Raw genomic sequence first — 26,616 nt, 5'->3', positions numbered from 1 at the left:
TACACATGGATATAAATACATAACATATAAATATATTTGTCTCCCTTATTACAATGTAATCTCCTTCACAGTAGGGATTGTTTTATTCTTTGTTTTTGTCTCCAGTGCCTAGTACAGTGCCTGAATGTAGTGAGTGATTAAAAAATACTTGTTGATTAATTGCTATAAATCGACAACTCTAACATTAATAAATTCTGTTAAATTTAGTCCCTGATTATGGCAATCAAATACTTTTACTTATTGTAAACATTTTCCTTTTGTCATTGATGAGTAATAAAGAAAGCCACCTATTCTACACCAGTTGCTTTAAAACTATTTCTTATTTACAATATGACTAATGTGAAAATATGTTTAATATGAATGTATATATAGAGCCTATATCAGATTGCACACCATCTGGGGGAAGGCAGAGGAGAGGGAGGGGGAGAAAATTTAGAACAGTCCAACTTCTCATGAAAGTGAATGTTGAAAACTAAAAATAAATAAGTAAATATAAAAACATATTTCCAAATACATTTGAAACTATGTAATTTTGAATGACTTGATTTTTAAGGTAGTCACTCTGCATTTTAAGCATCATAGAGAACCTTTGAAAAATTGTTATCTACCTGCTATTTGAATAGAATTAATGAAACATTGCTTGATCTTTACTGACATTTTAATAGTAAATAAAATAATAATTCATCAACAAGTAATTATTAATACCTACTATGTTCCTGAAACTATATTATATGCTGGAAAGACAATCTGTCCCTCATGGATATGGTCACACCCAACAAATACGCTATTTTGGTCATTTGGCTATGAAGGATACAAAACAGAATTGCTTGAATAACAAATTAAAAAAAAATCAAAGCTTCATGTTTTCTTCTCTTATCAGATGCTGTAAGGTTTTCTGATCATTCACTAAATTATCACAATCAGAATGCTGATCAAAGTGTTATTTATTCTATGGAAAAACCTCACAATGAAGACAGTCCAACTTCTACTACTACATCTGGTAAAATGAGCATTATAAATCTTGACTGACATTGGAAGAGATAGTTCTTCTTTTCTGTTTGATATTTTTATCCAGTGACTTAGATTTGGACAGATTACATTTGTAGGACATAAAAGCTAAGAGGGATAGCTAATATGTTGTATAACAAGTCAAGATTTTGACTTAATAAATCAGGGATCAAATCTTAGATCCACCATTTATTACCACTGTATACTTGGGCAAGTAACTTGATTTCTCTGGACCTCACTTTCTTCATCTATAAGAGAAGAAGGTTGGACTAGATCAGGGTGGCCTCGAGGCCACATGTGGACTAGATAATCTCTAAGGTACCCTGTAGTTCTAAATCCCTGATCTGTCATCCAATGATCAAAACAATCTTGAGAGGCTAGAATAGTGGCCAAATCTAGTAAGATGAAATTTAATAGAGATACATTTTATCTTACATTTAGGTACAAAACCCCCCTTCATTTAAATTTAAAATGGAAGAGATTTGGATGTTTATCTGGAAAAAAATCTTTGGGATTTCATGATTTGCATGCTCTTTATGAATCAACAGTATGATATGGTCATCAAAAAACCTAATGCACAGAATCATAAAATGTCAAATTTGGAGGGGACCTTCCTTTACCCTAAGCTTTGCCTGAAAAAGAATTCTGTGATATACTATCAGAGGGTTATCCAACCTTTGCTTAAAGACCTCAGGTGAAGGGGAGCCAAATCTTAGGCTGCCTTAAGGGGAATGCAACAACCCTAGGCTACATTAAGAAAGGTATGGTATACAGGACGGGGAGTCTTTTCCTTTTCATATCTGACATATTGTGTTCACTTCTGAGTAGGACATAATTTAGGCAGGCCATTGGTAAGTTGGCAAGTGTTCAGAAGAGACAAATCAGAATGGGGAAGGGTCTTGAGAACATGCTGTGTGAATACTGGTTTGAGGAAGTGGGGATGTTTAGCCTGGAGGAGAAAAAACAGAAGGGGACATGACAACTTCCTTCAAGTATTTTAAATACTAGTATATAGAAGAGGGACTAGGCTTGTTTTGCTTGGCTAGACAGCAGAAAAAGGAGTGATTAATAGAAGTAGAAAACAGGTAAATTTAGAATATAAGGGGAAAATTTCTCATATTTGGAGCTATTAAAGGCACTTAATAAACAATTATTGGTTGTTTGAAAACAGAGTAAGTATTCAGGTTTATTGTAAAGAGGATTCTTATTCAAGAATGGGGTGAACTAGATTGTTTCTGAGGTGCCTTCTGATTCTAAGATTCTCTTACTCTTAAATTGTTTTGAGAAATGGCAATTGCAATGTCTGATTCAGCACTGAATTTTTATTGATATATTTTTACTTTACGTTTTCAAAGGTATCACTGAAGATTTTATTACTGCACTCTTTTACTTCTACAAAAGCATGGGAGAACTTAATGTTACTGAAACTGAGTATGCTCTGCTTGCAGCAACAACTGTGTTTTTTTCAGGTAAAATCAATTATGAAAGATTAGTAAAGAATACATTGCAGGGGTGGCTAGGTGGTTCAGTGAGTAGTGCACCGGCCCTGGAGTCAGAAGGACCTGGGTTAGGATCCAGCCTCAGACACTTGACACAAAAATAAACTAACCATGTGACCTTGGGCAAGTCACTTAACCCCAATTGCCCTCCCCTCCCCCTCCAAAAAGCAAAACATTAAAATAAAAAATTACATTCCAAATACTTATTAAATTGGAAATGGAAGTATATGAAACTTGTGGGCTACAATTACATCAACAGACAGACAGTGTGGCTTACTGGATGGAGGGTTAGCCTTAGAGTTAGGAAAGCCTACATTCAAATTCTACTTCTTATATAATTTAGTTGTATGACCATAGACAGGCAAGAGGTAACCTTTGGTCTGCATCCATAGAGGGAGTTCTCCATAGAGATGAAATCCGAGGTTAAAATACTCCCACCTCCATTCCCCAAAGATTTTTTGCTCATCTTGTGCTGATTTTGTGTTTTGAGTGAATACTTGCATACACAGTTATTGTGTAGTTTATTTTTTCAATAAAATTCTTTATTAACTTCTAATTCACATCATTCATTTCCACAAGATTTTGAGTTACAAATTTTCTCCCCGTTTTTCCCCTACCCACCATCCCAAAATAGCAATCCCACTGGATACCCCCTCCTCCAATCTGCTCTCTCCCATATCTTTTCCCATACCCCCTCCCACTTTCCAGTAGGGCACAATGAATCTCTATGCCCCAGTGCCTATATAACTTATTTCCCAGTTACATGTAAAATAATATTAATAATAGTCTATATATATACATATATATATATTTAAACATTTGATTTTAAAACTTTGAATTCCATATTCATTCCCTTCTTCCCTTGTCACCCACCCTTACTGGGAAGATAAGCAATTCAATATAAGTTGTACATGTATAGCTATGCAAAAAATTTCCATAGTGGATATATTGTAAAAGACTGACTATATTTCCCTTCCTCCTATCTCACCTCCCACTTGTTCTATTCTCTACTTTGATCCTGTCCCTTTTTAAAAGTGGGTGCTTCCAACTTCCCTCCCTCCTAGCCTGCCCTCCCTTCCATCATCCCCTCTCTCATCCCCTTTACCCCCTACTGTTCTGTAGGGTGAGATACCCCATTTAGTGTGTATGTCATTCCCTCCCTCAGCCAAATTCAATGAGAATAAGGTTGACCCATTTCCTTTTGCCTTTCTGTTCTTCCCCTCCATTGTAACCATTTTCCCTTTCCTCTTCTATATGAGATAGTTTACCCCATTCTGTCTCTCCCCATCTCCTCTCATTATATTCCTTTCTCACCACTTAATTTCACCTTTTAAGTATCATGCCTTCCTATTAAATTGGTCCTGTGTGCTCTGTCTATGTATACCTGTACACATACATACACACATTCACATATGTATTCATACATATACCCTCCTATATAGATATATATGTAATGTGTATATATGTATATGTATATATATATTTATATAAACATTTCTATTCCCTTCAACTATTCTCATACTGAGAAAAATTTCATAAGTTATAATTCCCATTTTTCCATGTAGGAATGTAAATAGTTCAACTTCGATAAGTTCCTTATGATTTCTTTTCCCTGTTTACCTTCTCATGCTTCTCTTGCTTCTTGTATATGAATGTCAAATTTTCTATTCAACTGTGGTTTTTTCATCAAGAATGCTTGAAAGTCCTCTATTCCACTGAATAACCATATTTCCCCCTGAAACACGATACTCAGTTTTGCTGGGTAGGTGATTCTTGGTTTTAATCCCATCTCCTTTGACCTCTGGAATATCATATTCCAAGCCCTTTGATCCCTCAGTGTAGAAGCTGCCAGATCTGTGTTATCCTGATTGTGTTTCCACAATGTTCCAATTGTTTCTTCCTGGCTGCTTGTAATATTCTCTCCTTGATCTGGGAATTCTAGAACCTGGCTATAATATTCCTATGAATTTTCTTTCTGAGATCTTTTTCAGGAGGTGATCAGTGGATTCTTTCAACCTCTGTTTTGCCCTCTGGTTCTAAAACATCAGGACAATTTTCCTTGAGAATTTCTTGAAGGATGATTTCTAGGTTCTTTTTTTGATCATGGCTTTCAGGTTGTCCAATAATTTTTGAATTATCTCTCCTGGATCTATTTTCCAGGTCAATGATTTTCCCAATGAGATATTTCACATTGCCTTCTAGTTTTTCATTTGTTTGGATCTGTTTAATAATATCTTGATTTTTCATAAAGTCACTAGCTTCCATTTGCTCCAATCGAATTCTGAAGGAATGATTCTCTTCAGTGAGCTTTTGAGATTCTTTTTCCATCTGGCAAATTTGGCTTTTTAAGGCATTCTTCTCCTCGTTGCCTTTTTGAGCCTCTTTTGCCATTTGAGTTAGTCTATTTTTTAAGGTGTTATTTTCTTCACTCAGGTTGTTGACTCTCATTTCATAATTTTCTTGCCTCGTTCTCATTTCTTTTCCCAATTTTTCCTCCACTTCTCTTATTTGGTTTTCAAAATCCTTCTTAAGGTCTTCTTTGGTCTGTAACCAGCTCGTATTTTTCTTGGAAGCTTTTGGTGCAGGAGTTCTGATTTCACTGTCTTCCTCCTGTTCCATGCTTTGATCCTTTATGACCCAAAATAGGAGTGTAAAGTTAGGTTTCTCTGCTTGCTTTGCCTGCTCATGCTGCCACTCAATTACTTGACTTTAGAGCTTTTTGCCACAGTAGGTTTCTGCTACCAGACAGGGGAGCTTTGTCCCAAATAGCTGGGTTTTTCTCAGTTGCTGGAGCTATTAGTTGGGTACCCTCTCTGAAGCCTTCACATGCTCTGGCAAGCTAGTCACACACCCAGGACCTCCACCCTAGACCGCAATTCAGATCCAAGCAGGTTAAAGCAAGAGCGATTTCCCCTCAGACTGGTTTCTTGATCCCCCTACAATCTGCAGGCCAGGAGCTGAAGCTGCCATGTGGTGGCAGCTGCATGGCCACGGCACCTCAGCCGCTTCTCCCTGCAGGGGATAAAGGGCTGACCATACTCCAAAACTACTGGATCCCAAAGTCCACACTGCACTGACCTCTCACTTTGTCCTTAGCATCTATGGGTTGATAATTCTGGAAACTGCCACAGCTGCTGGTGATCTGAAGTCCCTCCAGCTGGAGGCTGACTGTGGCTGACCTGAGGCTAAAACCTCAGGCTCCCTCAGGGCTGGGGTCAGCTCCCAGAGCACTGCACTGATGGCTTCCTGCTGGCCTGCCTGCTGGGCTGTCCTCAGTAGGAGGTTAGCTTCTCTCTGTCATTTTGTGGGTTCTGTAGCTCCAAAGTTTGTTCAGAGTCACCTTTTACATGAATTGGAGGAGGTGGAAGCTGGAGCCCCTCAGAAGTCCTGTTTCTACTCCACCATCTTGACGCCACCCCCATGTAGCTTATTTCTTAGAAATATAATTTCTTTTAAGGACTAGACTGCATTGTTATTCTGTGTGTTTTAGCAGAAAATACTAAGATAATTATGGTATTGTTTTTCAGATCGTCCACTACTGAAAAATAAACAACATGTTGAAAAACTACAGGAACCACTTTTAGGAATTTTGTATAAATACTCAAAAATATATCATCCAGAAGATCCTCAACATTTTGCTCGTCTCATAGGAAGACTTACTGAACTTAGAACACTGAATCACAACCATTCAGAAGTTTTGATCACCTGGAAATCCAAGGACCCCAAACTTAATAGTTTACTGTGTGAGATCTGGGATATGCACTGAATGAATATTGCTGAGATTCCACTATCTCCTTATTTTTTTTTCCTGTAAATTTCTTGAAACAGAATTGTTCATTTACTTTGTTTTAAAAAAAAGTCTCATTTTGTGCCTTTTTTTTTTTAACAGTACAGTCATTTTCCTTTAACCACTTCTCCCTCTCTCTTCTGTTCTCCCCCATGTATCCTACCTTGTAACAGAAAATAGACACCACCAATTTGAACTTTTATCGGTATTTCATGTCCATCATTCCCTTTCTTCTCTCCTTCCTCATCTCTACCTCTTAGCTTCCCTAGTTTCCTTTAACTATCAGATAAAATTTCATCATCTACAAGAAAATTTTCTCAATACTCCTAATCTTAGTGCCTTCCTTCTGAGATTATCTTTAATTTGCCTTTTTTTATATCCTGCTTATACATAGCTGTTTGCACACTGTCTCCCCATGAGACTGAACAAAAGACAGTAGTGGTCTATTCCTAACCCTTAGGAAAGTGTCTGGCTACTTGCCTGGATGACTGAGTGAGGAGGAGGTACATTTCATTATTAGTTTTCCAAGAGCAAGATAGATCATGATAATTATTGTTTTTTTAGTTTTGTTATCACTTACATTAATTTAGTCACTATATATTATTTTCTTAGTTCTGCTTTCTTTTTTTATGTACTTCAACATTTGAACCAAGTTTGACACAGAGAATTAATGAATGAATATTAAAGGATTAGTGTGTGAAAACCCCAACATTTTAGTGAAAAAAAAAAAGAGGATCAGTGCTTGTCTTATTTTGTAAAACAGTTACAGTCAGTAAAGGGACATCTAAGACCATCCTGTTTAGAGGTACAAAAGTCCTTATGTAGTACTGTTGATGATTGTGGAACTAATGAATAGCTGAGGGAAGTTAAGGACAATTTCTAGACAAAATGAGGAAGGAAAAAAGACTAACTGGTGCAATAGGTGTAGTCAGAGAAAAGCTTACATTGATGTAGTGTTTATTATCAACCTAGAGATGAAAAAACAGGATTAGAGAGGTTCATAGCTGGTATTTATTATATAGTAGCTTTAAAATATGCAAAGCATATTACATCCATGATCTTATCCATTGTTCACAATAAAGCAGTGAAGCAGATTCAAAAGATATTATTATTGTCATTTTACAGATAAGGAGACTAGGGTTGATGGAGTTTAAATGGTTCATCACTCATAAGACAGCTAGTGAGAACCTTTTTAATACTTTTATAATGTATGGTTTCTTAGAGAGTTTGTGGCAGTAATTTCAAAACATGATTAACATAGTTCAGCTTTTAATGACACATCGAATAAGATAATACCTGGACAATTTAAAATATATTCCTATTATGATACTTTGTAAATGATAAAAAAGGAAATAGCTGGTAGGAGCATTCTACTTGTCCTTCTTCTGCCTTTATTTGTTTAAATCTTACCTTTTTATTAAAGATATACTTACTTTATTTTATTTTTTCCCTTACTCCTTTTCTCCAAAACTTTTAATTCAAAAAATAGTAGCTTATTCTTGTAATATTTTTTTTAGGATGTGATATTTTTGATAAAGTGGCAAAATATACTAGATTTTGATAACGTTTTTGTACCGTATTTTGACTTTTTTTGGGTACTATATTATGTACACTAACACCCAATTCATATCAAAATCCAGTTTTGAAAGTTTGTGAATGATGTAAAAATATTGAAACTTTATGATAAAACATCTCCTTGAAACTTTTAATAGGTGGTGGGAAAATCTAGCCCAATTCTATTTTTAATCCTTATAGCTAATATTTTTGTATGCTTTTTACATCTCTTGTAAAAGTAATATTGTTCTCAAGGTGCAAAATATTTTTGCAAATATTTTAAAAGTTAAGTTAAATTTTGAGAAAATTGTGAAGTCGGCAGTCTTGGGAACCAACGAGTTCTACCGCGGTAATAGTAATGCTTTGCAAGACTGGGTATAAATAAAAACAAAATCCTTGAAACTTAGTGGGAAAACAATCATTCCCAGGAATAACATGAACTTCAATAAAGAGCCGATAAGAGAACAATATAATGCAAATTTGCATTTTTCATAGACATAACATTTTTTTATGTAACACATGTGCAGTGAGTCTTTCAAACCATAAAGCGCTATACAAGCGCTATTATTATTATTAAACAACCTTCTTTGGGGGTAGCAGGAGAGCACTAGCAAAGCTAAGGCCTGAAATAACGTGAGGAGGGAACCAATAAGCAGTGGCTGAATCAGCACGTGACCTTCAAGGACCTTTCCCTTCCCCCTCCCTTCCCCCCGGTCTCGCGAGATGTGACTTCCTGGCGTCAGTTTTAACTGCCCTGCCTCCCTTCGGTGGCGGTTGGGAGCCTGTAACGTCGACCTGACTCGAGGCGTTCCCGCTTTTTCTGAAGCGCTGTTAAGGTGGCCGGTGGCCTTTTTATTGCCCAAGGGAAGGAAGCCGGGCTCACCAGTGGGCATCAAATCCACGATAACTCTCCAAATTTCTGGTATGGGAAAATCTCCGCCCGCCCCTCCCCCAACTTCCCCTCCCCCGCACCTTGATCCCCATGCGTTCTTTTTCCTCAGGGGGCGAATAGGGAGTTGGGTGCAGAAAATTTAATAACAGCATAGATTAAGAAAGGTGGCCTAAGCCACACCCACCAACCCCTACTAGTTTACAAATGAGGAAACTGAGGCCCAGAGCCATGACCCGACAGGTAGCAAGTGATATGGCTAGGATTTGAACAACAGCTGGGATTTAAACCCGGGTCCTCAGGTTTCCAGATCCCTAGGCCTTTCCGTTAGGACTTGCCTCCCAATTTGGGCATCTTGGCTCCAATTCCTCTCCGCCTAGGGCTTCGGTCAATAAGCATTTATTAAGCTCCTACTGTGTGCCAGACACCGTGCTAAGTGCTCCAGGGCGCATCAGGTGCTTCAGGAACGAAACTCTGAGGCTTGGAAATGTGGCCACAGCTCTTTGGGATGATGATTTTAGGCTCTTAGGCAATCATTCTCCCAAGACTGAAAGTTACTTTAAAAATGTGTCAAGGGTTTCAAATGAGTTTCAGTAAAATGCCTATTTTACAGCCATTTTACCTCAAGCCTAATTATTAAAGCTAAGTCAAAGTTTTCCTTCTCCACCTCGGATGAATTTGTTTGGAATTGCAATCTATCTTTTGGCATTAGCTGTATCTCTGAAATTTGCAGGGTTGGGGGAGGCGCGTGTTTGACTTCGTCAGAATTTCACGCCCTTTGATCACATTTTCACTTTAAAACGACAAACCCGTAAAAACTTTGTAAACTTAGATATGTTTCAAAAACTGTAACAGAAAATTAGCTATTTCAAGGTCTAGGATCCTGTGATTTTCAGTATGTTTTCGTTTCCTAGATAGTTGCCAATTTATTGCTATGCAAATCGTCTATTCTGTTACTTCACCAACCAAGTACTGGAGCACTGGTACTATACTGCTGGCTTTTTCCCTAGGAATTTGAGAGGCAATTCATTCCACAAGCATTTGTTACTTTCTTTCAAAGAGTAAATTGTGTATTGTCAGAAATAATATACAACATTTTCATTGTAACTGATGTTTTCTGATTAGAAAATGGAAAAGGAAAAGCCCTTTAAATTGTTTCTGCCACCAAGACTAAGTAGCAGTCAAGTGTCAGCAGTTAAACCTCAGACTATAGGAGGAGACACTAATTTTTTCAAGGTAAATATGAATATGATATTATGGATTTTATATTCCTGCTTGTAGAATAGTGAGATCTAGTATGTCTTGTTTTCAATGATGATATTTACCTAAAAAGTTTTTCTCCCCCCCTTAAGAATGGAAGGCTTTGAATGCTATATCCTGGTTATGAACAAAAACATTTTGTGTATCCAACATGCATTTCCCCCAATGTTCTTAGCACCTATTTATATATAAAGGCCTATATACATTCTGGACATTTAATAAATGTTGTTTTTAGACTAAACTAGTAAATTTTCTTTGCTACTACAATATATTTCACTTGTGAATAAATCAAATAAAATATTGCCCCTGATGAAGCCCTGGAAATCTTAACAGTGTTGATACAGGTTAAACATGTTGCAAGAAATTTTTTCACTACTTCGGTTGAACTGGATCTCTTCCATAAATCCTCTCTACCCAATGTAGAAACCTGGGCTGCCCTCTGTTCTTGGTCCATAACTGTCTACATGGTTTTCTAGATCCCATATTTCTTGAATGATAGCCTTTACAGTCTTTGTATATAGAATCTATAAGCTTTTTTGGTGTTGTCATTTTTTCCGGCATGTCCGACTCTTTGTTACCCTATTGGGGTTTCCTTGGCAAAAATCCTGGAGAGGTTTTCCATTTCCTTTTGCTCATTTTACAAATGATAAGATTGAGGCAAACTGGGTTAAGTGACTTGTCCAGGGTCACATAGCTAATGAGTGTCTGAGGCCAAATTTGAACCCAGGAAGATGAGTCTTAGAGACTATAGGCCCAGCATTGTAGCACACTGCTATCCTGAAAAAAAAAAATCTGTGTACTTACTGGATTTTGAACATGTAAAATTTCTAGTCTCCATTCTAAGTGTGAGAAGCAGCATAGTACAGATCTGGTCTCAGCAGCAAGAAGATCTGGGATAAAATTTTACTTTTAATCCACACTAGCTCTGTAACTCTGGGCAAGTCACTTAAACTTTTAGGACCATAAGTTGCAGAGCAGTTGCAGATCTACAATGGGAGAAATTTTCCTTAGGGATTTCCTCATATCAGTAGAATTATAGGTCTAATTCCTTCCCATAACCACACTCATAGTATATAGCTCTAGATATGGGCAGTAGGGATATTGTGACCAGCACAGCTAAATTTGGAGAGGCTTATCACCAGATTGTCCACAGAATGAATTTTTTTTTCAGCCACAGAAACTACTGAAGAAGATCCATAAAATTATAGAGAAAGTTATGATCTTCATCAGTGGACAATATACCCATACCAATGAAATCACAGTCCTCCTGAAATATTAAATTCAATAATATTAGATTTGTAATGAAAGTATGTAAATGTTTATTCTTTTTGTCAAATATATTTTGTGATCTTCACTAAAACTGTATGCCTCATTGAGTATAAATGACACTATTTTCTAAAGTTATTTCAGTGGACCACAAATTCTGGGCAGTCATACCAAGATGGAAATACTTCAGGTACAAACTCAGTGATGGCATTTGTGTCTTATGAGAGAACTAAGTAAGCCAATCTAATTCAGTAAACAGAAGTGTGGTATGTGTTGGAGATCCAATGACAAAAATAAACCAACCCCTTCAAGGAATTTACATTCTGATATCAAAGTTAAAAAAGGTTCATTGTCAGACGATTGGCCACTAGGTTATAAGTATTTTTGGCTATAGAAATTAGTGAAGACATGAGTTGTAATCAGTATCTTTAAATGGAGTACCCTACATTGATAAACATATCCTTGAAGTATTGGTTTATGTATAGTATACATACATGTATATATTTATATAAGTATTACACTGTTGTGCATTTAAGAATGTTTTGCTTACATTTTTAGGGTTTTAACAAGAGTGTTGAAGATGATTTTGGTTTGCCTTTTGGAATAACTAAACCATCTAAACGTAGCGAAAACATTGATTCAGGTGGGAGAAGTATAGCTAATTTTCAGTATTAGAAAAATAAGACATAAACATATTGAACCTCTCTTATTCTGATAGCTATTCATGTTATTTAGTGCAACATAGATATGAAATTTAGGTCTTTAAATGACAATAATATTTTATCTTTCAGATCCAGTTTTGCAAAAAGTTAATTTTTTGCCCCTGATTGAAGAGGTCAGTTACATACATTCTATCTATTTCCTTATAGCAGAATGACTATACTAAGCTGTTATCATTGTTGAATTGCTTATTTGCAAATAAGAAAATCAACTCTTGAGATGCTGGGTTACTTTTAAGCTAGTATTGACACCTGTTAGCAAATTTTTTCTTCTTACAGAGGACATTTATTCACTTTCCAGGTTAATACTGAGCATTCTAACTTCGTGGAAGAACTAAAGAACCCTCAGTTTGAGGTCAGGAATTCCTATATTAAATTAAAGTTATTTATTATTTTTAATATCTTCTCATAATAGCATTAATGCTACTTACAAATAATTTACTTAATGTTTTAATATAAGATGTTTTTGAAAATTATTTTCTCTGTCTTTGAATTGTTTAAATATTTTAGTTTTCTTTCTTTATCCTTGGTAAAAATTAATGTAATTCTTGTTTTGTGACTGTTTAGAGACAATTTTGTTTTTTTCTAGTTCAGTCACTAAGAACAGAAGGGCATAGATGAGTGCAGGGTGTGGAAAGGAATAAGAATCAAGCTTCTGAATGTTTTCAAAGAAAGTTTATTGGTTTGTGAATGAGTAATGTATTAGCCTACTCCTGTGGGTCATTTAAAAAAAAGTTCTTTTGGAGTATGTATGATTTTAGAACAAAGTAAGATTTTTATTAATAACAATTAAATTTTGGAGACCAATGTTTTGATAAGAAGTAGTGGTTTATGGCATAGTAATTATAGAATAAATTTATAAGTAATGGTATTTTATAATATGATATATAGAGTTAAAAGGAACAAGTGTTGCATGGCTTTTTTGGATTCAATCATATACCATACACTTTTGGAAAGAAAAGACTAAAAAAGTGAAAAAAAATCAAAATAGAACTCCGATCTTGATGAAGCTCTAGCATCTTACCGTCACTGTTGGTTACTCTCTACTATAATTTGCTTTAAATAATCCCATCCCATTTTCCTTCCTCTAACCCCTAACTTTTACTGTTAACATATTTTAAAAGTTTTTTCTAAAAGATCATGTATTCTGTTTAGTATCTAATTTACTTGAAGCATTTCAATTGACCAGATTTCCTCAGGGCTTAAGGTTCTGAGATATGTAGCTTTTGGAGCTGCCTATATTAATTCATTCAGTCCAGCAGGGTACAGTGCAGATTAAGTGATATCACTGTACTAAAGATTATTGAAACATGATGGAAAAAGTCATTAGTAGTTACATTTATAACTTAAATGCTTAGAAATATAATTTTATAAACAAATCAGTTATATAAACAATAAATTAAAGCCATAGTAGCTTGAAAGAGGTAATATGACTTCTCAGGATGACTGAGAATAAATTAGATGAGATAATTTTTCTCAAATATTAAGTAATAAAGAGACCATGTAGCATAGTGATGCCATGGGCAAGTGACTTAACCTCTCAGGGTCCCAGACAACTTTTTATTACTATATTGCAGATGATAATAATGATAGTTAATACTGATAGATAATATTGATATTGCAAGCTAGGTGGTGCAATGGATAGAGTGCTGGGCATGGAGTCAGGAAGACCTGAGTTCAAATTTTATCTCAGATACTTACTAGCTGTGTGACCCTGGGCCAGTAACTTAACTGTTTGCCTCAGTTTCCTCATCTGTAAAATGAGTTAGAGATGGGAATGGCGAACTTCTTCAGTGTCTTTGCCAAAAAAAAACCCTAAAAAGGGGTCACAAAGAGTAGGATGCAACTGAAACGACTAAACAACAACAATATTGATACAGTGTTTTATAGTTTGCCAAGTACTATACTTATAAAGATCTTACTTGATGCTCACAGCTCTGTGATATAGGTGCTATATCATTCCTATTTTACAGAAGAGATAACTGAATATGAAAGAGGTTTAATGATTTGCTTGGGATCACACACTTCTTAAATATCTGAGGCAGAATTCAAACTTTGGTTTTCCTGGCTCCAGATTTAGTACTGTATTTACTATACCATCTGACTTACTCAGATGAACTACTGTTAGTGGAAGGAGTTTACACACTGGAAATCCCTATACTGATGGAACAATAGGTTTGTACCAAAATTAAATAATAAACTATTTTTAGGAGCCATGAATATTTTTTATTTTAAAAATAGTCAATAGATGATACCTAACTTATGAGACTTCAAAATAACTTTTTCCATAGACTTCAGAACCAATAAGCAGGATTTATTCAAAACTATATAAGGAAGCTGAAAAGATTAAGAAGTGGAAAGTGAATATAGAATTTGAACTGAACCAGAAGGAGAAAAAATTACAGGAAAATAGAAAGATTATTGAAGCACAGCGAAAAGCCATTCAGGAGCTGCAGGTACATTGGTATATTTTTGCAAATATAACTTTATAAGCAGAAACTTAATTGGAAAAATAAGAATGAGTATGCTAAAATCTTACCATAATAACTCAGTTGACATCAGAGTAGATTTCAGTTTAAAACTGTTCAGTATTATTAAAACTCTTTTCGTTTGTAAATTTGTCCCATGGAATGAATTTTGAAGAAAATACTATTTTGAGCTTTCGTGTATTTGGTTGTTAATCTAATTTTATTTTTAGGAATAAAACACAAATGACAAAGTATAGATTATTTTGAATGGATGATTAAATATTTTAGAGGGGTGATTTAAGAATTCTGTATTTATAAGAAATCCTTTTTTTTTAGTAATATGAAGTTATTATTGGCAATATAAGATATTGGTGATATGACAGAGAGCTGAACCTTCATATATGAAACTATTTAACTATGTCTTTATAAATGATCTCAAAATAATTATTTATGTAAAGACAAAAGAAAAATTTCAGAAATATAACTCAGCTTAAAAGACAAATTCTCTCCAAGAGGTTTGGAAAAAATAAATAGGAATTAAAATGTTGAGATGGAGGGAATACTAATTTCATTATGCTGTGTGTAGAAATGATTCAAAAGAGCTTATTTTAAATAAAGGAAATTACTGTGCCTAGATGAAGTTATAGAGCATGTCAAAAAGGGACATCTTTGTTATTGAGGAAAAGGTTTATTGTAGAGCATCTTATAACATATAAAACATATAAAATGCTATCTGGTGATTATCTTTAAGTGTATTTCAACAAACAAAATGTGAGAGAATTATTTACTTTTTTTGTAAATTAGTTTGAAAATGAGAAAGTAAGTTTGAAATTAGAAGATGGAATTCAAGAAAATAAAGAATTACTAAAAGAGTAAGTAATAACTTTTAATATTAAGTTACAAATATTATACTATTGATTACTATGGAGAAAGGAAAATTTTCCTTTTTCAACCCTTTAGCATCTTTTGTTAGCAGTCTCTGACTTACGAACATGACACAGAAAAATGTTAGATCAGGAGCCATTGCTCAGTGAAGCTGTAAACCAGCTCTTCTTCCAAGTTTCCTGTTTCTGTCAATAGAATCACTTTTGTTAACCTGTTCCTTTATCCCCTGTTATAATTAGTTATCAAATCTTGTTGGTTATTTCTTTGAAATGTCTCATATCTAATCCTTTCTACTATCACTACCCCCATGATAGTCCAGGGTTATATCTTCTGTGCATGAATTATTAAAACAATCTCTTAGATATCCTCTTTGATTCTAGTCTACCTCCCTCCAAATTCATCTTGTCAAACCAATTTCCCTTAAATACTACTTTTTATGTAAATCATCTGATCAGAAAACCTATAGTAAGAAAAATTAAAAAAAAATATGGTTTCTTAACATATTCAATTAAAATTTCTCTGCCCTTTAAAACCTGATTTGTCTTCTTCCTTGAAGTTTCCCCCTACTATTCTAGTTCCCCTTCCCTTTGAACTCCTAAAATATTTGTAGTCTGTACTATATTTAGCATTTAATTATGTATGATTTTGTGTTTTGGACTATTATTTCTTATGTCTGTCTTCTTTTTCCAATTTGATTATAAATACTTCGAGACAGGAGCAAGGTTTTAATCTTTTATATTCTCCATAGCTCTGAACACATAATAAGCATTTAATAAATATTTTTTGATCCATTGGTATGTTTGAACCTGCATTGGGTTTTGCTGCCAAATGGAATCTTGTAGCTTGGTAAACATGAGAACACACACAGGGGAGGCAGTTATAAAGTCATCTTTTTTCATTGGTACATATAGGCCTCCCTCCTCTATCTTGTCTATCAATGAAAGATGTGGTATGCTTCAAGCATTCCATATGTTTAGAATTTTTCACTAAAAACATTCTCTATAAAAGCAAATTCTTATTAATGGAAATGGAAAGTTTTTAGCTAGAACACTTTTACAAAAGTTTTTTTTTTTTTTTTTGGAAAAATGCCACAAGACATTTGTTTAATCTGCTCAAAGAAACCTGTGCCTGGTCAGCAGAAAAGTCAAAGAAATGTAAATATCTTTCTTGTTTTATTTGATCTTTGTCAACATATGGTGTCATTTTCTTTCCTAGGAAGCAGTTTTTTCCTTTTAGATAACAGTATGATTTGAACAACTTATATATATTCCTCTGAGCATTTCATTATGTAAAAAGTAATCATGTTCCATTTTACTCCATGGAACTTTTTTTTTTAATTGTATACAATTTATAGTTGTCTTCATCAAAATGGAAATCTAGTTTTCAAAATAGCCTGTGTTGTCTTAAACAACTGTGAGGTCAAGATGAGAATGAAATACTATACAATATATGTAAAAAATGTACTAGTAGAGGTGTATGATTTTAGTATGACAGTAGTAGAGGAAAATTGCTGATGAGAGAGAGATAACCATCCAGGGGTATGTTGGAACTGACTAGTACTGGCTCAAGCAAATTGTTAAAATTTCAGTGTAAGCATTTACACCTTTTTCTTCAGAAAGCATTTGTTAGACATTTATGAGCATACTTCTGGCTAACCCCATGGTTATATACAAGTAGGATCATGGGATTTAGAGGTGGAAAGAATAGATACCTAGTCGTATTCCATCATTTCACAAATGGGGAGACTGAGGTCCAGACAGATAAAGTAACTTGCTTGAAGTCACACAGGTGGTAAATAGATTTACATGTATATCATTATGCTACCTCTTATATAGTATTTAGTTAAATACTGTGTTTACTTCCATTCAAAGCAGTGTATAAATTATGTAGTTTTCTATTACAAGCTTATAAGATGTTTTTAAACATTCTGATGATTTTGTGGGAAAATATATAGTGAGGAATACTGTGGTATGAGATTTATGGTTAGAAAACTCTTGTATGTGAATTTTTAGTATACCATTGGATTTGTGATATGGACATATTCCCCCTAGTTTGGATTACAAACCATCCATGTCTTCTTATCCTGTGCCACTCTTAACAATGTCTTTTCATAAATCCTTAACTACACCCAACATACTGGGGCCTTTCTCTATATCTTTTAACACTTTATGGATAACAGTGCAGCAAGTAGATTGTTCATCTGCTATCTCTTCCTTTCACTATGTGAATGATCCACCTATATTTCCATTCATATGCTTGCTTGAAGATATTGTACATATTACTTTCTCTAATGCAATTCATTCTTCCTGTAGATTGTAGCCTATTTAAGTCAACTTATGCATCGCTCTGTTGCCCTTAATTTCTACTATTCAGCAATTGTGACATTCTATGAATAGCAACTATATAGCATATTGTAACAGTGTTAGCATGAAAAAGAGGCTTTTTGTTTCAAGGGAAATTTCGAATATGTGAAAGCATCACACAGTTTGTCAAATATAATTCAGCCTATTCTTTTTTCCTATTCTATTCTGGTTTCAGATTATTTTCTGCCTGCGGTGTCCAAGATATAAATACTGATTGAACAGGCTCAATAAGTTGTTTATTCAACTGTTTATCATAATCTACACAATATGCATTATTCTTATACTTGATTTTTCCTATATGATTGTAAGACCAAACTGTTTTAAGTAGTTGTAAATCTCATTTAGGATATTTTTCAGTCACTTTTAAAAAAATATACTGAACGTTCAATAATTAATAAGAATTTTTAGTATAGTTTAAAACATAATGAAAATTCAAGGGTCTAAACAATGAATCTACCTTTGATTATGCATTACTTGATGGCATAAAAGTAAGAGTGTAATAGTGGTAATTATAGCATATGAGTATTAGTGCTTACTTTTTTCCTTTGATGATGTGAGGAAAGTTTCTTTCATCTATTAGTTAGCATCATATTGTCAAGGAAAGCATAAAGGTGGAGACAAAATAAACCCCAGGCAATAGTTCTTGAATTGCTAATGTGTATGTGGGGGAGTCATGGTTCTTTCATGCTTCCCACCCCATTTTCCCTCCTTTTATAAATGAATGTCTTATTTTATAATAAGCTTATTGTATAAAACTATTTGAAATGAATTTCTGTACAACTGTTTAAATGAGCAGGAAACTACTATTAATTGTGGAAAGCTCTAGATCATCAAAGTTCCTGTAGGACTTGTGCAGGGATTATGTTAGTAGGGGCAAATTTTGTTACCAAAAAAGAGAGCACTGGAGTAGCAACATATTTAATTCAGATAAAATAACAAAGTAACTCACATAGGAAAATAAACAGGCAATATAATTGTTCTCATTCCTTCTTTCCCCTACCCAAAATGGATATAGCTTTCTAATGGTAACTGTCTCCTAGGAAAACTCATATAATGTATAGAACTTAGTTTTGTGCTGGCATTAAAGCAGGCTTCTTAAACTGTGGGTAGCAACTCCATATGAAACCAACGAAACTAAAATGACATCTTAATACCTTGCTTGCAGCATACTGCAATAAACCAAAAGAATATTCTGAATGACTTTTAAAATCTTGAAATAAAGAAAAACATCGTTTTGAGACATTTATTACTGTCAATGAAAAGTATTTACTTGCCTCTTACAAAACTTCCTATTTAACTGTTAAAACTAAAAAGCTCTATGCAATAGGAGAAGATCTCATGTTACCTGCTGCTATTAAAATGTCAGAAATAGTTCATGGGAAAAAGTATGGGAATCAAATCCATAAAATTCCTTTATCAAATGATACAGTTTCCAAAATAATTTCTGAAATTAATAATGACCAATTCCAGCAGCTTATTACCATGTTTAAAGGCAACCCAAAGTTCGCAATTCAGTCAGATGAAACAACTGATATTTCTAACATGGCACAGTTGTTACTTTATGTAAGATATGTTTATGAAGGTAGCATACATGAGGAACTGTTGTTTTGTTGACCTTTGGAAGGACACACAAGACAGCAGGAAGTCTATTTTAAAGTTGATGAATTTTTCACAAATGAAAGTTTACAGTGGAAAAATTGCATTGGGAGTCTGTACAGATGGTGCTGGAACAATGACGGGTGAGAATGAGATGAGTTGGATTTGTAGCAAAAGTTAAAGCTGGTGTCAGTGAGCAGCATATCACTTTTATTCACTTCATGATCCATCAAGAGAAGCACTCACAGCAAAAAAAAAAATCACCAGAGTTAGATGTGCTTTGTGATACTATCAAAATAATAACTTCATTAAAAGCTGTGCTCTTAACAGTTGTTTATTTTCAAACCTTTGGAAAGACATGGACTCAAATTACAAAAGCTTGTTACTACATGTAGACGTAAGGTGACTCACAAGAGGGTGAAGTTTAAACAGATTATTGAAATTGAAAGATGAAAGTGAAAGATGAAATGGAAAAATGGAAGTTTTTGACTGAGCAGAAATCCAATTTTGCTAATTTCTTTATAATGACTTACAACTTTCAAAACTGATTTGTTGGATTTTTTGGTCATGTATTATTGAAGAAAACCTCAATGGTTTAAACATACTGCTTTAAGGAAAAAAATGTAACATTTATGTTAAAAGATAAATTGAAAGTTTTATTTAAAAAGTTAACATATGGAAGAATAGGGTAGAAAATGGTTCTTTAGAAATCTTTACAGCTAATAATTAATAAAAGGGAATTTGCTACCTTCAGAAAGAGAAGCCTTTCCATATTGGGATACTTTTAATGGTTAGGAAGTAATTGTTTATATCAAACATAAATTTTTAATTTCTACTCATTGCTGTCTTCTAGGGTCAGACAGAACAAGTCTAATTCTATATGATACTCAATCAAATACTTGAAGATGTTTAGAATTCCTTATACCTCTTACATAGCCGTCTTCTCTTCAGGATAATGGACCCTCTTCTCTTTCTCCCCTACTTCACTTGGTGATTTCAGCAGCAACCATGGATTTAATTATCCTCTCTGTACTGACATTTTTCAAATCCATGTATCCTGCTCCAACCTCTTGCTGACCTCCAATCTTTCATCTCCAACTACATTTCAGACATCTCAAGCTTGATATTTAGTATACATCTTAAACTGTTGTTCAAAACAGAGCTCATTATAATCTTTCCTCCTGAATATTCCCCCTCTCCTGCTTTCCCTGTTACTATAGAGTATAGCATCATCCTCCCAATTCCACAGGTTTGCAACCTAGGAATTATCTTCAACTCCTCACTATCTCTCACCACCCCATATTCAATCTGTTGCCATTGCCTATCTATTTCACCTACGTAACATCTCTTCTCTCCTCTGACACTGATGCTGCTCTAGTGTAGGCCCTCATCATCTCACACCAGGACTGTTACAATAGCCTGCTTATAGGTCTGCTGCAATTCATCCTCCATTCAGCCACCAAAGTAATTTTCTTAACCCTCAGGTTCAATCATGTAGTTCCCCTATCATTGAACTCCAGTGGCTCCCTATTGCCTCCTGGATAAAATGCAAAATACTATTTGGCATTCAAAGTTATATGTAACCTAACTCCCTCTTACCTTTCCAATCTCCTTAGACCTTACTCTTGCCATTTATTCTTTGATCTGGTGACTTTGTCTTCTGACTGTTCTTTAAATAAGACACTCCATTTTTTGATTCTGAGCATTTTCTCTGACTGTCCCCATGCCTGGAATGCTTTCTGTCCTCTGTGCAACTATTGGCTTACTTAGCTTCCTTTAAGTTCCAACTAAAATCTCATCTTTTAGAGGAAGTTTTTCCCAATCCCTTTTAATTTCAGTGCCTTCCTTCTGTTAAGAATTTCCTATTTATCCTATTTATAGACTACTTTGTATGTATTTGTTTGTATGCTGTCTCCCTCATTATATTGTAAGTTCCTTAAGGACTGTTTTTTGCCTCTTTTTATATCCTTAGCACCTACCACAGTGTCTGCCATGTAGTAGATGCTTAATAAATGTTTATTGATTATAACATAGTTATATATTATAAATATAGTAATTGTGAAATTCTCCACTCTTCTAGTTGCTGTCCTGTGGATGCTTTCCAGGTCATTGGTGTGTTTTCTAAAATGTGTCAGCTAGAACTGAATAAAATATTTAAGATGTGGTTTTACTGGGACAGTGTACATGGAGGCTTTCACTTCCTAGTCAATTAAATTAAACAAGCATTTATTAAGCATTGCCAGACCTGTTGCTGAGTTCTAGGGGTTCAGAGCAAAACAAAAACAGTTATTCCCTTCAGGGAGCTTACATTGACTTGATGGAAGAGAAGGAGAGAGGCAGTTCGCAATTTATTCAAAAATTGAATTAGCTTTTTGGTCGTCATATGACATTCTTATCTTATGTCGAACTTTCATGAAAATGCCAGCTTTTTTCAGATCTGGGAAGCTTGATTGTTGACTGCATAGTTCCTTGAAGGACAAATATCTTTTTCTAAAGACTTCACACTCATGACCTCAATTTTCTTAGTAAATTAGGAAGCTTGGAGATAAGACAGTCTGCTGAGAGGAAGCACGTGAAGATTTGTGGCTGGAGAAGATTTGGAACAGCTACTGTGAAAAGTGTGATAGAGAGTAAATCAGCGATGAATAAAGAAATTCTGTATAGTAGTGATGAAGTGGTGGAGATTAGATAATGTGCATTTGTAGTAGGTTCAATCAGTGTGGTTTCATGACTTCCTCTATCATCCTAATGGGTATTGAGGGGTAAAGTTTATTAATTCCAATGCAGGTGATTTTGGTTATGTATTTCCATAAATGGCTTCTAGAATATTTGGCTAATATTCTGGAGGCTTCTCTGTGGTTTTCTTAATATTTTTTGAATACTGGTACATTACTGTTTATTCATTTTTAAGAGCTTTTGTTCCATAACTGAGCTCTCTTCCCAGTAATACGTGTTCTTATTGGTATCTTTATGCCAATTCAAAATTTTTTAGTATTTTGCTACAGCTTACTTATATCTATCTTGTGGCTTTATATTGTCATTTGTGCCATTGTCTTTTGCATCACCTGTATGGTATTGAATTTTTCATATTCATATTGAAAGGTGCCATGGTGTAATAGGGCAATGGATTTAGAGTTAGAAGACTAGAGTTCAAATTCTACCTCTGTCACATTTGCTATCTACTACCTATTATGATCTTAGGCAAATCACATAATATCTCTAGGTTTCAGTTTCCACATCTGTAAAATGAGGAGGTTTTATTAGATAACCTTTGATGTCCCTTCCTGTTCTAAATCTATGATCTTATGATTTATGAACTATCCAAGGATAAGACCAGGATAGTAAAGGAGTAAAAGACTTGAATAAAGTATCTGTACTATCTTCTGGACTTTTCTCCAGGCCTGTTGAGAACTGGTGTGCTATCTTCTTCTTTTTTTTAAGCAATCGGGGTTAAGTAACTTGCTCAAGGTTACACGGCCAGGTGTTTCTGGGTGTGGTGCTGAGTGTCTGAGCCCGGGATTCGATCTCCAGGTCTTCTCAACACTGGAGCCGGTGCTCTTACTCGCTGTGCTACCTGGCCGCCCCTGGTGTGCTAACTTCTAATATTGGTTCTGGATAACTTATCAGCTCCTATGGCACTGTCCTTGGCTTTCACCTCCACTCTCCTGGTAATTTACAGCATCCCCCATCCCATCTGTTCTGCAAGTTAACACACTTTGTGTTGGAAGTAGAATATGAATAACTGAATGAGTAAATGAACTAATACATTTGGATTTGCTGTGCTAGTTTTTCTTAAGAATCACTGATTCTTTATTCTTTTCTATCCTGCTCTTTAAGATAGATATCTGTCATGAGAGATAGCATGGAATACTTCCTAGGGCATTGGATCCTTAGGAAGATCTGGATTCAAATGTTGCCTCAGGCATTTACAAACTATGTGACTCTAGGCAAGTCATTTAGTTTCTCTTTACCTCAGTTTTTTTTATCTGTAAAGGGAGCAACTCAGTGGCTTTTAAGATCCTTTTAGTTTTAAATCTATGATACTATGGTGTGTGTGTGTGTGTGTGAATTATTTATTACTTTCCTGCTATATTTTTATTCTTTTATCAAAACCTGTTTCATCATATAGAAAATAAAGGAGTTGGGTTCTCTACAATCTCATTGCTAAATTCTTGGTCTCAATGATTCTACTGGTGTATTATGTTCATTTTTTTTTGCAAGAATTATTTTTTACTTTTTCTCTTCAAAAGTACTGAATGTAACTTTATTTACATTTGTCTATGAGTTTAGTTGATGTTGGAGTTTCTGTAATTATATTTATCTTCTTGCTTCTACTAATCTATGTTGTAATATTTGCTAATTGAACCTTTTTTAATTTCAAGATTTTTCATTGATTTTTAAAATTTTCTTGCTGCTTGTTTCAATTTGTTTTGTTTTGGATATTCTTATTGGTGTGTGTGTGTGTGTGTGTGTGTGTGTGTGTGTGTGTGTATTTGTGTGAACCAGAGATAATATGATAGTCTGGGATTAACTAGGAGGAAACACATTATACTGTTATTTTGGTGCTTTCTAATTTTTCTTTGAATGTTTCTTTTGAGGATAGAGAATAGACTAAAAATTTCAGTTTGGAAAGTCATAACAGGAAAGGATGTGATTGAAGTTTTAAAATCATGAAGAAATATAGGTTGATTGAATATAGATTTATTTACCAGTTCCCTACATAGTAGAACTAAAAGAGCTACCCCTTCAAGTTTGAAAGATATATTTTCAAGATAAATAGGTGCTATTTTATATATTGGGTTCTAAACTTAGAGGTTATACAGACTAATTGAAATGCAATCAAGAAGGTTTAGATAAATTTGTGGATAATAATTATATATCATATTAAAGGGACAAGCACCTAGCACAGGGTTTATTATGTAGCATTTGGTAGTTAATATTGAATTGAATGTTTAAAGCTAAGGATTAAAGAATATTAGCTAGTACTGGAAGTAACCTTATATATCATCTAGTCCAAAATTTTTTCTCAGTTGAGGAAACTTAAGCCCCAAAAGTAAAGTATTATGCTTAAGGTTATGTAGTAAGTTAGATTTGGGACCAAAATTTTGGTCATTTGGAATATCTAGAATTTGGGGGGGACTGACATCATGAAAAGTGAATGTATTTGCCAAAAAAGTGACCCTTTGTGCTTCCCTCACAGATAGAATGCTAGATTGTATAGTTCATTTACCTATTGATTTGACCCAGTTTGATATTTTAATATGTTCTGTGTATCTTTAGTCATGCTACATTTGTATTCATTTTTTAAACTTATTTTTTTATATTAATAATAGATGAGCATGAAAGGGAAGAAACTAGACAACTATATTCCGATCTAAATAATAATATTGAGGTAAGTTGTAGAAAAACTTAAGGATTTTAAATTTAAAAGTGAACAGAGATTTTCCTAATACGAAGCAGTTTGGTTATTGGGAGCATATGGACGAATATTCATTTTAAAACTTAGTCATTATACAAATAATTTTGTTGAGTGAAGGTTTGTTATTTTTTAAAAATGTTAATTCCATCAAAATATCCATGACCTTTTAAATATCAATTCAACAATTAAGAAGTTTAATAGCTATTAAGTGCCTCCACTATGCTGTGTCTTGAGGATACAAAGTAAAAAATAAAATAGTTCTTGCCCTCAAGAACTTAGAGTTTAGTGGGGGTGAGGAAGGCAATGTATCCATAAATAAGTACAAACAAAATATATAAAATATGGAAATGAGGTGATTTGAGGCAAGGGAAGGTATGAGTATCTGGGGGCAGGGTGTTTAGAAAAGGCTTCATTTTGAAGGTGCTTTAGTGAGTGAGAGAGGAGGTGTAGACCCTGAGTATAAATATATTTTCAAAGATTTTAGCTGAGAAGGGAAGGGGAAATAGAGGGTGATACCTAATAGGGATAGTAATAAAATAAAGTCAGTGTTTTTTGTTTTAAGGAAGGTGAGACATGGGCACCAAAGATAAAACTTGTTTACTTTGCTACTTATTTTGCAAAAGTATCTGGTGGTAGTACTGGCAATAACAGCTGGTCCAAAGATGATTTTAAGAATTCTATTTTTATCACGTCTTAAAGGCTTCCAAAATCTTATTTATGTGATCACTGTTAATACAGATTATGTTTGTTTTTGTATCATATAGTCTCATATTTAAATTTTGGTCATTTTTCTGCAATCTGTCATATTTCAAGATTACAAATATAATCTTTAAGAGTTATATTTTGTATTGCAGAAAATGGTACAAGCTTTTGAAGAACTTCGAGTAGGAGCTGAAAGTTGCAGACAGGAAATGCATTTTAAGTGTAAGGATCCTGTTTAGTATTTACAATGCTCTTCTTGTAGCATTTATGTCATAAGAGAGAATATTAGATATAATATATGATCTGGATATGAAGTTAGAGATTACAGATTATCAGTTGATATTATCAATAATTTTTTTACTTTGGAGTTTTGAATTTTTATTGACTTCCATTGCAACATCCTTTTTACTAAATTTAAAAATATTTTCTGATGATCGTCATCATGTATAATTAAAATATACCAATTACTAACATATGTATATTCAAATAAGGCATACCAGTTTTATGCCAGAGATAGTTGTACTGTCCTACTTATTAAAGAGTTGAAAAAAAATGTTTATTTTATAAAATGTGTACCACCAAGATAATTACGGCAATTTCTAAAGTTACTATTTTTTTTTCATTTCAATAAGCATTTATTGTAATGTTTAATAATATTAAATACCTATTAGAATATTTATAGTATGTAGCATAAGTTAATACATGACAAGTATTATAAGATATGCAAAAAAAGCTCAGTGTAAGGAGCATTGTAGGAAAGGTCATTGCTGACAGGGTAAGAATTGCAAAGCTGAATGAACCATGTCAGTGTGAGCAGGTATTATTCGAGAACAATTTTAGCAGATTGTGAATTTCTGGTATTTAATATAAAACCAAAATATGTAAGTATGTAAATCAGAAGCCTGTGAACTCTAAATATTGATATAAGAATGGGAAGTTATCCAAATATTTTAAGTATTTGAAGCATATTTTAATTTTATACCTTGAGTAGATGTTATTTTTTCTCTTAAAGTAAAGGAAGCATGTGAAAAAATTCAACAACTTGAAAAAGAACACGTAAAAGAAGTACATGATAAGGAAAAGGAGGTTTGTGATTTTTAAAAAATACCTATGTGTGCATATGTATATGTATTTATGTTTGTACATTTGCTAGTCCTCTGGGTGAAATGTGAAATCCCACGCTCTTCCCCTGCCCAAAACC

The 26,616-nt window shown here is 34.1% G+C and overlaps 2 protein-coding genes across 2 annotated transcripts in view; both read left to right on the top strand.

The window, feature by feature from the left end:
* The window catches only part of LOC138162163 (bile acid receptor-like), a 30,890-nt gene extending 24,597 nt beyond the window's left edge, over window positions 1–6,293 (top strand). Inside the window, exons 9-11 of the mRNA XM_069089229.1 lie at window positions 881–1,000; window positions 2,364–2,477; window positions 6,035–6,293. Coding sequence (XP_068945330.1) covers window positions 881–1,000; window positions 2,364–2,477; window positions 6,035–6,273 — 473 coding nt within the window. The 3' untranslated portion in view covers window positions 6,274–6,293. The remainder of the gene's footprint in view (window positions 1–880; window positions 1,001–2,363; window positions 2,478–6,034) is intronic.
* A 2,273-nt stretch (window positions 6,294–8,566) lies between these two features.
* SYCP1 (synaptonemal complex protein 1) overlaps window positions 8,567–26,616 on the top strand; it is a 94,651-nt gene continuing 76,601 nt past the window's right edge. The window contains exons 1-11 of the mRNA XM_069090277.1: window positions 8,567–8,770; window positions 9,863–9,973; window positions 11,822–11,906; window positions 12,055–12,098; window positions 12,284–12,337; window positions 14,274–14,438; window positions 15,255–15,322; window positions 16,398–16,489; window positions 24,628–24,686; window positions 25,568–25,637; window positions 26,428–26,501. Of these exons, the coding sequence (XP_068946378.1) occupies window positions 9,866–9,973; window positions 11,822–11,906; window positions 12,055–12,098; window positions 12,284–12,337; window positions 14,274–14,438; window positions 15,255–15,322; window positions 16,398–16,489; window positions 24,628–24,686; window positions 25,568–25,637; window positions 26,428–26,501 (819 nt within the window). The 5' untranslated portion in view covers window positions 8,567–8,770; window positions 9,863–9,865. The remainder of the gene's footprint in view (window positions 8,771–9,862; window positions 9,974–11,821; window positions 11,907–12,054; window positions 12,099–12,283; window positions 12,338–14,273; window positions 14,439–15,254; window positions 15,323–16,397; window positions 16,490–24,627; window positions 24,687–25,567; window positions 25,638–26,427; window positions 26,502–26,616) is intronic.

The sequence above is a fragment of the Petaurus breviceps genome, unplaced genomic scaffold, assembly GCF_028583685.1.
Source record: "Petaurus breviceps papuanus isolate PSGF00001 unplaced genomic scaffold, PetGlider_PUasm1.0 186, whole genome shotgun sequence".
NCBI lineage: Eukaryota > Metazoa > Chordata > Mammalia > Diprotodontia > Petauridae > Petaurus > Petaurus breviceps.
Note: the sequence above shows the minus strand (reverse complement) of the source record. Positions and strands in the feature narration are given on the sequence as shown.